General features: G+C 25.6%; 2 protein-coding genes across 2 annotated transcripts; both read left to right on the plus strand.

Annotated features, from left to right (window-relative positions):
• Positions 1-1,985: 1,985 nt before the first annotated feature.
• On the plus strand, positions 1,986-6,181 carry LOC108346788 (uncharacterized protein At1g28695). Its single transcript, XM_017585836.2, has 3 exons — positions 1,986-2,136; positions 2,608-3,003; positions 5,550-6,181. The coding sequence occupies exons 1-3, from the start codon at positions 1,987-1,989 to the stop codon at positions 6,051-6,053; spliced, it is 1,050 nt and encodes a 349-aa protein (XP_017441325.2). The 5' UTR covers position 1,986; the 3' UTR covers positions 6,054-6,181.
• Positions 6,182-8,634: 2,453 nt separating this feature from the next.
• Positions 8,635-12,622, plus strand: LOC108346789 (uncharacterized protein At1g28695). The gene is made up of 3 exons (XM_017585837.2): positions 8,635-8,773; positions 9,545-9,940; positions 12,101-12,622. Exons 1-3 carry the CDS (start codon positions 8,636-8,638, stop codon positions 12,620-12,622), a joined length of 1,056 nt encoding a protein of 351 aa, XP_017441326.2. The 5' UTR covers position 8,635.
• Positions 12,623-13,427: the final 805 nt, after the last annotated feature.

The raw sequence follows: 13,427 nt of genomic DNA on the forward strand, positions 1-13,427 counted from the left end.
ACATAGATACATAAAGACAAGCTCATATACGTTTATTTTTTTAATAAATTCAATGAATTATTTCCTCAAGTGATTTTCTACAATTACATTAATATATTTTTTTAAAAAAAGTGACATTATTTAACATTCCATTAATTCCCTTGGAAATATTATATAGTTAATATTTATAAAATAGATTGTTTTAATAATTAAAATGTATTTGTGCAATTTCAAGAATTAAAAAAAAATAGTTTAATGTAATTTACTTTTTTATACATCATCATGTCCTTTTTTTTTAGATATAATTATGTTGGAGTCAAAATATTTTTTTTGTAAACTATATAAGATACACATATAATATATTTTTATTAAATTACTTGAGTTTCAATACTTAAAACAGTTATATATTCCAGTTCAAATTTATTATTAATTATTTTTCTGTGTCAATTCATCAGCTTTTATGTTATGTCGTATCCTTTGGGATTTTGAATTTTTCTTCTTTCACCCCAAAGAACAAGTTTAAAGACTATAGTCAAAAATTTGACTTTTCTTTTCCATTTCTCAACTTCCCATTTGATTTTTCATACATCTGGTTGATCGATGTTGCCATCACAGTGAATTTTGTCAACTTCTGGTTTTCAGAACAAAATGAAAATGGACCAAGACAACTCTAAGATATTATCCACAAATTTAGATTTATCAATACTATAATAAATTTACTCATGTTATATTTATATAGAGTTGGCTTAAGCATTGAAAATATAACATACAGAAGCATTTAATTAATTGAAATCATAGATAGATCAAGAGTCGAATCTTCTAAGAAGAAATTAAATTCATAAAAAAAACCATGAATAAATAATTTCAATCACAAAATAACATCATATATGAATTAAATGTGTAGAATGACCAAAGGGCAACTCAAGAACATGAAAGAAATAATAAGATACTATGTATGAGCTTGGCTAGAAAATATCAGAGCATGAATTAAAGATGAATAATTAATGTGGATGAAGAAATGTGTGTTATTTATGAAATTTCCATTTTCATCTACAATATAAAAACTAAATATTGAATTATTACTTTATGACTTGATTTCTGAAAACTAAAAGAAGACTATATATAAGAACTTCAATAACTCATACTAGAGTTTCTAAAATGTTCTCAATTATTATTGCAATTTTTCTTTTAACATATTTGCTATGATTAGCATTGAAATATTTGCTCTCTATAGTTGTAATAATTTTCATACATAATTTTAGCTAAATTAAACTTTTAAATCTAGAAAATTTGTAGAATTTACCATTTTAATTAGGATTTTGAGGGTAATAATAGCCCCTCTATAATATTAATTGTACACCTTTACTTATTTTTTCATGTAATATATATAATTTTTAAAGAAAACCCACCAAATATTTTTTAGGATAGAAAAAAGTAGTCCATTATAAATGACCGTGGCATGAATTATTAGTTGTTTTTTACCTTTAAAATTAATTTTATCTTTCGATATTATTGTAAAACTATTTTTTATAACCAGATTTTAAATTTATGGTTTCTTTTTTTTATATATAAAAAAGCTGAAATTCATTCATTGAAATTACAAATATTACAAACAAAAACAAACTTATTACATTTCCCTGAATACGAAGTTAGTATGATATAATTGGCCACAATCAAATTCCCAAAATAACTGAAAATTGAATCTTTTACCATAATATGATAACAAAAACTGTAGCCAATTAGGACCAAAAAATAATATTCTTATTATGATCACAGAAATAGCATTCTTAAACTGTGTAATCAACCTAACCACTGCATACGACACTCTTGTTTTTTCTCTTTTCATTCTCCAACATTCAACGTTGAACAAAAACAATAACATATGACTTTTCTACCTCCAAAGCCACCCTCCCTAAGAAAAACCACCAATATATTATATAACTAATTATATATATACACATCTTAAGAACTCTACACAAAAGGCATATAATATAGATATAGAGAACAATGGATAACCCTAAACAAACTTTTGGGAGTTTAGCAGTTGTTCTATCTTTGCTTCTTGCTGTGTTTATTTTGTTGTTCCATTGGTCCTCCTCCATCTCCAATGAGTTAGTCCTAATCCACAAGGAACCACGATGCAACCAATCAAACGTTGTAAGTTCAAATCACACACATGTTCTTCTTCTTTTCTATGAAAATTGTTGAATTCCACCTTTTAAACTCAAATTCCTCATAATTTTTCCTCTGTTTTTCACATATTAAAAACTTTCCCTTTCACCTCAAAAGTGTTATATCCACAAATCTTTTTCAGATAACTGTGTTAAGAAGTGAACTTTAAGTCTAACTCAACTCCACAAAATTGACTTGACTTGTAAGATGAGGTTTACATTCACTTACATATTCTAAATTGACTTATCTTTAATCGATACGGGACTTCCAACAAATACTTAGAAATTTGGACATATTTTTCTATTTTTGGATATATAATAATTTATCTTTCTAAGTCTGATTTGGATTGGAATGTAAATTCCCAGTCATAAACATATGTATATATGTAAGGAGTTTGATTCTCTTTTTAGCTGTAACTTTTCATCATTTTGATTTTGCCTTATATATGCACTGTAGAAGACTTCAGACATTGAAGAATGTGGAGATAGCCTTGATTGTGCTTTAGCAAAAGCTTCAATGGGAAACAAAACAGTGATAATTGCTGTAGTGAATAAGGCTTATGTTGAGCAAGATGTGGAGAGCGAGAGCACCATGCTTGATATATTTCTCAGCAGTTTTTGGCTTGGAGAGGGAACAAGATCTCTCATTCATCACATTCTCTTAGTTGCTGTTGATCAAATTGCCTATGAAAGATGTCAGTTTCTGAAACTGAACTGCTTCAGATTGGAAACAGATGGTGTTGATTTCGAAGGTGAGAAAGTTTACATGTCTCACGATTTCATCAAGATGATGTGGAGAAGAACACAGTTTCTCTTGGATGTTCTCAAACGTGGCTACAGCTTCGTTTTCACTGTATGTAATCCTTTCCATTTTCTTCCATTTTTGTTTTTATTTCAGATTATTCCTGGTTAATTACGTATAACATCAATTTATATTATAAAAAGGTAATATTCAGTTTTATAAAATTAAATCTTACTATTATGTTTAAGTGTATAGAATTGGATAGTGGAAAATTAAGTCAAATTCTCTTTTAATCTTTATTATTTATGAGTTAAATATATTTCTAGTTCTTAAGACATAAAATTGTAATTTATCTTTAAAACTTTAATATATTTTGATTTTTAACTTTTAAAAATATTTTTCTAATTTATTCAATTTTAAAATTTGAAAATTAAAATATATCAGTACAAAGACAAATTATAATTTTGTATTTAATTTTATTAACTATAAATATATTAATCTTTATTTATATTTTTCGAGAATGAAAATAGTCGAATAAATTAATTTTTGAAAGATTATGATTTCATATTTAAAATATAATTGATATATTTAAAGATAATATATTAATTAGTATTTTTTTGTTTTATTTGATTGAAGAAAAATTAGAAGAAAAAAAGATAGTTAAATGTCAAAACAAAAGTTCAAAACTCATAAATATGTATAAAGGGAGACCTATGGTATATATAGTAAGAAAGTTGAATAGTGTTCGTTCTTTTGGTTTTTCAAATGTCAATATTTGTTTATTTTTGCATAACGTCACACCTTTTCTTATTGTGTGGTGCACGTAACATGTCTTGGTTACGTAAGTTGAAATTTGATCAATTAGAATGAGAATTGAGATTCGATCAATTAAGGGAATTAATGATTTATAATTAACTTAAATGGGTAATAATTAATGTTTAATTTGACAAAGTTTATTTTTTTAACTCATCCTTTTTCTTTCTTTGTTAGATATTGATTGCATCAACTTTTTTAAGATACTAAATATTCATTTATTTCATATTATATCTGTTATACAATAGGAGAAAAAATTAATTACAAAGGAGTGAATCATATCATATAGTTAATTAATGGAATTGCTATATTCAATTAAAAGGTAACGTTATTTATATTTCTGATTTCTACAAATCGTGTTTAAATTTTCATTTTAAGATGATATCTGAAATAATATTATTTAATATTTCATCCATCTCATATTACCTTTTAAAAAAATTTAGCCTCTAATCAATATACTGGAAAAAGCTATATGACAGAAAAAAAAAAGTTATGAATTATAGTTTTTTTTTTCAATTATATATTCAGTTATATTATAATAAACCTGAAGAAATTTTTTTTGTATTTTTTAAAAATTTATATTTTTTACACCACTAATTCAATCGTGCATTGTTTTAAATCATTTTATACAAGATTTTGAACTGTTTCCTCTTGAACATGTCATACTTAGTTACGTAAACGTGTACACATTGTTAGGTTTTACTGTTAGTTTTGTTGAAAGTTGACCTTTAAATTAATTATAATAATTCCATTATTGAAACATATTCAAAATATTAAAAATTTTATAGTCAAAGATAGTGAAGTTTATGATTTTTTTTAATGATATCAATAAGTAATATTAGAACATGTTTGGATGTTGAGTTTTGAAAAGGACCACGATTTTTTTTATAATTTTGATTAAATCAAACAAATGATTTAAAAAATTAATTTATCCTTTTTAAGACAATCTTTTTAAAAAAATAAATTTTCACCTTCCTTTTCTTTTCTCTATAAAATGCAACCCTTAATCTTTCTCACAAACTGTTTTTCTTATTTATTTTCATTTTCATATTAACAAAGCAAAATTCATGCTCCGAAAAATAGTCTAAATTATTAGAGAACAATTACAAATACATACATATACCTTTCCAATTTAAAATTGCATAAATTTTACAATCTTAAATCGAGAACTCCTAAATTTAAATAAATACTTTTTTATTTTCTTTTAAAAGATCTACTTAAATATATGTTCTACAATTTTATTTACTAATTTAAATTTAAGCATGTTAACAAACATAAAATATTTAATTCACATACAGGAAAATCAGAAAATGAAATTGACATAAAGAAAAAAAACCTAATAAAAGGATAAAATGTAAATAATCCAAAATTAATTGAATAACAAACCACTTTGCATTTGTTAAAAAATAGATTTTAAGTTAACTCAACTTTATAAAATCAATTTGTAAGATGAGATTTGTACTTCACTTATATATTTTAAATTAGTCTTATCTATAGTCGATGTAAGACTTTCAATCGCATATCGATGCACATGTTTTCCAAAGTTTACTTTATATACAATTTAACTTTCAAATTTATATTTTCATCATGCGCGTAATATTAAGAAAAATGTCTCTTTAACAATTTTTTTTGATAACTTTTTTACAACAACTTATATGGTAGTTTGTGATCGGTTCGTTTCAAATATACGGACCAATAAAATAGTGATATATAGTCTATTATCAAAAAAATTGTTAAAAAAAGTTGTTCATATCATGGTCGTGATATTAAGTATGAATTCTTGTTTTTCTACCATGTTAAGTTGGAGAGAGAACCGGACAAATAATGTAACATGTTTTTGACAGGACACTGATGTAATGTGGCTAAGAAACCCATTTACAAGATTGAGTAAGAATGTGACAGAAGACCTTCAAATTAGCACAGACATGTACAATGGTGATCCTTGGTCAAAGGAAAACCTACTCAACACTGGATTTTACTTTGTGAGGACAAGCAACAAGACTGTCTCCTTGTTTGAAACATGGTATGGTCGAAAGGATAATTCCACAGGAAAAAAGGAGCAAGATGTGCTTCTTGACCTGATCAGAGGTGGCATTATTGAACAGTTGCGAATTAGGGTTAGGTTTTTGGACACCCTTTATTTCAGTGGATTTTGCCAAGACAGTAAGGATTTTAGGGCAGTCACCACTGTCCATGCCAACTGTTGTCGGAGCATCAATGCAAAGGTAGCAGATATGAAGGTTGCCCTCAGTGATTGGAAGAAATTTAAGAGGTTGGAAGCTAATTCTACAGTGAATCCTCAATGGACTAAGCATGACTGGTGTCAGCAATCTTGGAGGAAGAGTTAGAAAAACAATGGCTAACCATCTTCTTTAGTTGAGTAACCTAATAACATAATTATTACTATAATTATGAGTTTTTTTTTGTACACTATCGTGAAGAGAATTATAACTTAATAGGAAAATGTTTATGTTGATATGTTGTATAGATTATGCATTGGCTGACCTATATAGGGTTAAGGATGAAAAATAGAGACCTTTTCATTTTCTATTTTATATAAATATATTTAGTGATTTCATTGTGAAATTAATACCAATGTTAATAAAAGAATGTGTATATTGTTGAAAATCTTTTATATTATATAGGTATATACAAATCTAGCTTTACAAATTAGTTTTATAAAATCAAATTATATTTTAAAATTCAGTTGAAATATGATATCAGACCAATTTAAAATTTATTCTAATAAATTTGTTTTTTATTGAGGCTATTATTTTTTTAAAGCAACTAATATATAGATGAATTATAAATACCCAAACAAAATTACTCCATCATGTTTAAAAGAGTGAAGGATTTGAAATGTAACATTTGATATTAATAGTTATATCATGGGTTATAATCTCATAAACATAATGTGATCATCATTTAGATACAATGGTTGGTCGGTTAATTTAAAGGTTATGACAAGCTTCTTTTTCTTTTAATTGACAAGTGTTAGTTGTTAGTATTTTGTTAGTGGAAGAGTCGAACCAACAACCTCTCTCACTCTTCTTTTGAAACACTTTCAAATCCAACCTTATAGCTCCCAAATGTTAGTGGGACGAGTTGAACCCACAACCTTTCTTATCCTTCCTTCCAACTTTTGACAAACTTATACTTTTATTTATGGGTTGAAAAGGAATGTTTTTATAAAATCAATCTTCATTTATATTGTACTAATAGGTTGAGGAAGAGAAAACCTCGATCTACGTAAATCATATGGTCGATGACACATCGGTCAACACAACAACATAGGAGGAGATACTCAAGCATCTACGTAGGTAACATGATAAATCACATCTAAGTAATGGTGAATTAGAGAAAATTAAGCAAATTAGGAAACCCTAAAACTAGGTAAGCCTATGAACCCTAGGCCTAACAAACATGGCCCATCCATGTACTATATATAATCATTGTTCATGAGGTATGTCAATAAAATCATTTATTACTATATTTCATTTACAATACATCTCTAACATGAGCAACGGATTACCATTGCAGACTCTTCTGTTGAGAAAATCAAGGTATACTAGAAGAGGACTTATCGTTACAGTTGGCAGAAGACATCTCGACCTGAAAAACAAGGAGGAAAGTAGGAACATGTGCATCTGAGTACATCTCAACCAAATAAGAATATATGCAAATGTTATAAGTTATTTAATCTCATCTCTATATATAACTCATTATAATTCGTAAATTTTACACTCGCTTTGAAATTAAATTATAAAGTATTTTATTTTAAAGTGATGTAAAACATACTCACATGTACATATACATGTTATCGTCAATTGTAAAAATCCATTTATCACATGAAAAACACTCCACATGTCATTTTGCTAAGGAGGTCGTTATATGACTTCTATAAAGTACAAAAACTAAATACTTTATAATTTAGGGAGAAAACACAATTGTTTATAATACTGACTCTCTTGTTAGCGTCAAGTATAACAATTAAGGAGAATATATAGTAAAATATTCATCAAACATTTTATTATAATTAATAGTCTATGAAGAAGAAATATATATATATATATATATATATATATATATATATATATATATATATATATATATATGGAACCAATATTAACAAAATTTAGAAAAAAACTAGAAAAATAGAATCACTACAAGAATGTTACATATTAATTACCATTAAAGATTTGGCAAAAGAGATGCATTATTAAAGTCAATCAAATCATTTCTAACTCCACACAAAATAAAATATAAAGAATATAATAAATTAAGTCCACTTTAAACTAGCACAAATTAAAAAATAATTATAATAATAATATTAAATATTGTGTGAGCTAAGTAAATATTAGTATTTTTTTATTAATATAAATGTCAATAAAGTTGACACTACGTAGAGAAAATAAAAATATTCATGAAAGAGTGGGCCAAACCTACTTTAAAATAGATACAAGTTAATCCATAAATGAGAATAATAATATTAAATCTTGTATGGGTTAGACCCGCACTAAGTAAGTTGTATCTATGAATTAAAACATAAAGACACTAATAATAGAATGGGCCAAACTCACTCTAGAACAGAAGCAAATTAAATAATAAATAAAAATAATAATATTGCTAAAAAGTATTTTTTATTTGTCTAGCTCACATTAAATAAATAAAAAATCAACGATAGAATGGGTTATACCCACCCTAAACTGAATGCAAATTTAAGTTAGTTATATTTATAAATTAATTAGGCCACGTCATAATATAATAAAGGTTATTAGGCCTCGATGCTGAGTTTTCTGATTTCATTAATTACTTTTTAAAGTTTTTTTTTTCAATTTATTGAAATAACCACTCTCTCTCTATATATAAATATGTATAACTCTCATTGTTGGTTTTTGTGAACAAAGATAAAAACACAATGAGAAAAGCGATGGAAAATCCTGTTGTTAGTTTGGCAACTGTATCAATTCTCTTCATTGGTATTATGTTGATCTACCAATGCTTCTCCCATTTTTCCAACCAATTCATCCTATGGCAAAAGGAACCACTCTTAAACCAATCAAATCTTGTAAGTTCATTCAAATTTACCATCTTTTTTCTGCATTCGTCTCAAAATATATCATGCATATATATATATATATATATATATATATATATATATATATATATATATATATATATATATATATATATATATATATATATATATATATATATATATATATATATATATGTATGTTATGTATATAAAAAATTATCTTCAATAAATAAGTTTTAAATTTAATTCAACTTTAAAAATTTAATTTATAAGATGATCATATTCACTTATATATTATAAATTTGTTTTTGTCTTTAGTTGGTGTGAAGTTTTCAATATATTCACTCACACAGACACACACACAGAGACACACACACACACACAAACACACACACAAACACACACACACGCAAACACACAAACACACAGAGAGACACATACACAGACACACACATATATCAAGTGTAAAATTAGACATTAATTAATGATTCAATAACAATCAAATATAGTGAGTGACACGATACTAGGATAAATTTTGGATAACTATAATACTATCTTAAAAACTAAAAGCCTAATTATTCAACTTTATAAAACTGACTTATAAAATGAGATTTATATTCATTTTATCCTATCGACTTAAGATTTTCAAACAACAATTATCCCAGCTAGTTCTTAATCTAGTATGCATAAATCTGAAACATCAAAATGTCATATGAAAATGAGTTATCATCTTATAATCTTACATTATAAAGTGAAGTGTTTGAGAAGTTTGATTAGCTGAAGTTTGTGCAAACATTGTAGAACAATTCAAAGAGTGAAGCGTGTGGAGATGCCCTTGAGTGTGCTTTAGCAAAAACTGCAATGGGAAACAAAACAGTGATAATTGCCGTAGTGAATAGGGCTTATGCTGAGCAAGATGTGGAGAGTGACAACACAATGCTTGATCTATTTCTCAACAGCTTTTGGCTTGGAGAGGGAACAAGATATCTCATTGATCACATTCTCTTAGTTGCTGTTGATCAAATTGCCTATGAAAGATGTCAATTTCTGAAGATGAACTGCATCAAATTGGAAACAGATGGTGTTGATTTCAAAGGCGAGAAAGTTTTCATGTCTCAAGATTTCCTCAAGATGATGTGGAAGAGAACTCAGTTCCTCTTGGATGTTCTCAAACATGGCTACAATCTCATTTTCACAGTATGTTTTTTTCTTCTTCTTTTATTATCATCAATTGCTCTTTTTTATTTTTAAGTATAATAACCCACAAATGTCTTTTAACTATATTCAACAAACGAAACAAAGATTAAATTATAAGTATAACTTTTACTATATATAATAACATTCAATAATTTTCTATTACATCATGTTTTTACAATACTTATTCAAAATAATTATATTAATATGAAATTATGTTATGTCTCAATTAATTATAGGGATTAAAATTAAACTAGCATATACTTTTTGAAATATATTAAAACATAAATTATTAGTTTAAATATATTTTTATCTGTTAACTTTAGTTTAAATTAGAATTAGTCTATTTTCAAAACTTTCCTCCAACTTAATTCTTTAACTTTAGAAAGAGATGAAATTAATTATTTTAACCAAAATTTGTTAAATTTATTTAATGTTTCAAACGTATTTCATAATAACAATTAAGTTGTGGTTTGATATATTTTCTCTTAAGAACTAAAAACATATTTAATTCTAAATTATTAAATTATTTCATAATTATTTTGTTCAATTTTAACAAAACTTAACATAAATGATTGCAACAATATAAAATTATAATGTATCTATTAGATTGACAAATTTACTATTAATAGTTAATGTTTAGTAAATATATTATATTAGTGCAATTTTCAAAATCATTTTTTTTTCTTTCTTTTCTAATTTTCTTTAATTAAAATTTGAAACATTTTTCTCTTCTTCGTTTTCTTTCCATTTTACGTTACAATGGGTGAAGTCAAATGTGTTTAATTTATAGAATATACTAAAATGAGCTTACCTTACCTAGATGTAAATAAATATTTATTATGAAGTTGGTATATAAGTACGTAATTAATGCATACAACTGTAATGTCAAAAAGGAAGTTTAATATTAAGCAAGGTTTAATTGCGCCTCTAATTAAAGTACACTATTATCTCCCAATTCCTTCCTTTTTGTTTGAAATTTGGAGGAATTAATAACATTCTCATCAATGGTGCCGAAAAGGATTTTATTGTTCTCATTTAAACTTTGACTTAGTACTTTCAAGTTTGAACAATAATATTACTATAATTTATATAATTATCTAGTTGTAGTAATAACAATACAACGTAATTAGAATGGATCTAATTTGTTTAATTAAGAATTAAAAAGATAAGGCTGATCATATATATTCATACATAGTTTAAAATTTTAATATTTAATAAATAATCACAAGATTAGTTATAGATTAAGTACATGCTTAATGAAACATCATAGCAAATAAGGTACGTGGTATAGATTAATTATCATATTATTTTAGTAACCTGGAATATATAAAATTCAAATAAACTTATGTTCCAAATAAAATTTAAAATTTAAATGAATTTTTTATCCAAAAAAATCCTTACACTTTCATTAACTTTTTTCTAATTTGTTATAGGTGTGGACAAACTTTTTATATTTGTTTGAATTATATAAATGTAAAAGAAAAATTGTGCTACACATCAAATTAGGTCATTTTTTTAATGTCAACGAAGATAAAACAATTTTAATAACTTTAACCTTGCTTTCTTAAAACATGCTGATATGAGTGCGGATGTAAAACGGCACCTTACGAATTAAGTTAAAAAATAGTTCAATTTAACCTACATTTTGAAATAGATCATATTTTTTTTAATATGATCTTATGTTAAGTATAAATGTATTATGATATTATGTTAAATATAAAAGTATACAATTGAATTTTAATATATTTTTTATAATTAAATATAAAAATTAAATAAGTTTTTAGTTTTTATTTTTTTTATTTAGAATTACAATTTATTTTGTTTCAAACTTTTATATAGTTTGTTCTACAAACTTTAAATATAAATAGATAATGTCTTCTAATTCAATTAAATTAATTTTTTTTTTTACTTTTCAAATAATTTTTCATGTTGTTTGATATATTACAGTTTAAATGTTAATCTAGAATATTGTTTAATACGTAAAAAAATAAATTTATTAAGTTAAACGAATTATATTATTCATTTTTAAAGTTTAAACACCTAGCTTCTAATTACACATCTATGGTTAAAGTCTATAGAGATATTTAACCCTAAATATAAAGCATATCAATTCAAACTTCTTCTTTTTCTTCTAATTCTCATGCAACATTTTTCATATAGGACACAGATGTTATGTGGTTAAGAGACCCATTTACAATGTTGGGCAAGAACGAAACAGAAGACCTTCAAATAAGTTTAGACAGCTATGTCGGTGATCCTTGGTCACAAAAAAATCCAATCAACACAGGCTTTTACTATGTGAGATCAAACAAGAAGACCATTTCCCTATATGAAACATGGTATGCACAAAAGGACAATTCCACAGGGAAAAAAGAACAAGATGTTCTTAGGGATCTAATTAATGGTGGTATAATCGATAAGTTAGGGCTTAGGGTTAGGTTTTTGGATACCCTTTATTTTAGTGCATTTTGCCAAGATAGCAGAGATATTAGGGCAGTCATCACTGTCCATGCAGCCTGTTGCAGGAGCATCACTGCAAAGGAAAAAGACTTGAAAGTAATGTTCAGTGATTGGAAGAGGTTTAAGAAGTTGGAAGCTAACTCTTCTGCAAACCCTAAGTGGAGTAGGCACACTTGGTGTAGCCAATCTTGGGGAAAATCAATAACAGTAAAGGGTAACTAAGTATCATATATATAGTTGCATGAGAACATTCAACATATGTTTGTTTTAATTTATACAAGTGATAATATTTGAGTTGTTGTATTTTGTACCATGATTATGAAAAAAACCAATAAATTTGAAGAGACAAAATGTTTTTCTTGATGTTCTTCATGCTAATAAAATTATTTTCAAGTACATTACTACATTTTTATAAGGATAACGATACTTTGACAACATTTTTTTTATAACATTTTAACACTATCTACGTGTCATTCTGTGATTGGTCCATGTTTGTGTTTATGATTATTATTATTGATCGTGGAGTAATTTTAGATATCTAGCTGAGATTGAATAATTTGTAGTGATGATTTTTATATATGATGATTGTATTTTAACAAGAGCAGATAATAGTATACGTGTTGAGAAAGATATACAATATTAAGAAAAGTGATCAATATAAAAATTGTTTGAGATAATCTTTTAGTTTTATGTTATTTTCTTTTTTAAGGAAATCTTTTTGTGAAACAATGTTTTCTTGTTTGTTGAGATTTTTAATAAAAAAAATAAGTTTTTATTTTAATTATTATTTATTATAGATTTTATGAAACGATCATTTGCATTGTCACACTATCTAAACGAAGTTAACACCAATTTAATGGAAAAGACCGCAACAACACTTTTTTAACAAATATAAAACTATATAAAGTTAAGAAATTTGAGAAACTACATTAAATAATTCCAACAAATATTGAAATTAAAAGTGATATTAAACCTAATTTGTAATAATAATCAACATTATTGATTTAAAATTTTAAACCAAAAAATA

This window comes from Vigna angularis, chromosome 9 (assembly GCF_016808095.1).
Source record: "Vigna angularis cultivar LongXiaoDou No.4 chromosome 9, ASM1680809v1, whole genome shotgun sequence".
NCBI lineage: Eukaryota > Viridiplantae > Streptophyta > Magnoliopsida > Fabales > Fabaceae > Vigna > Vigna angularis.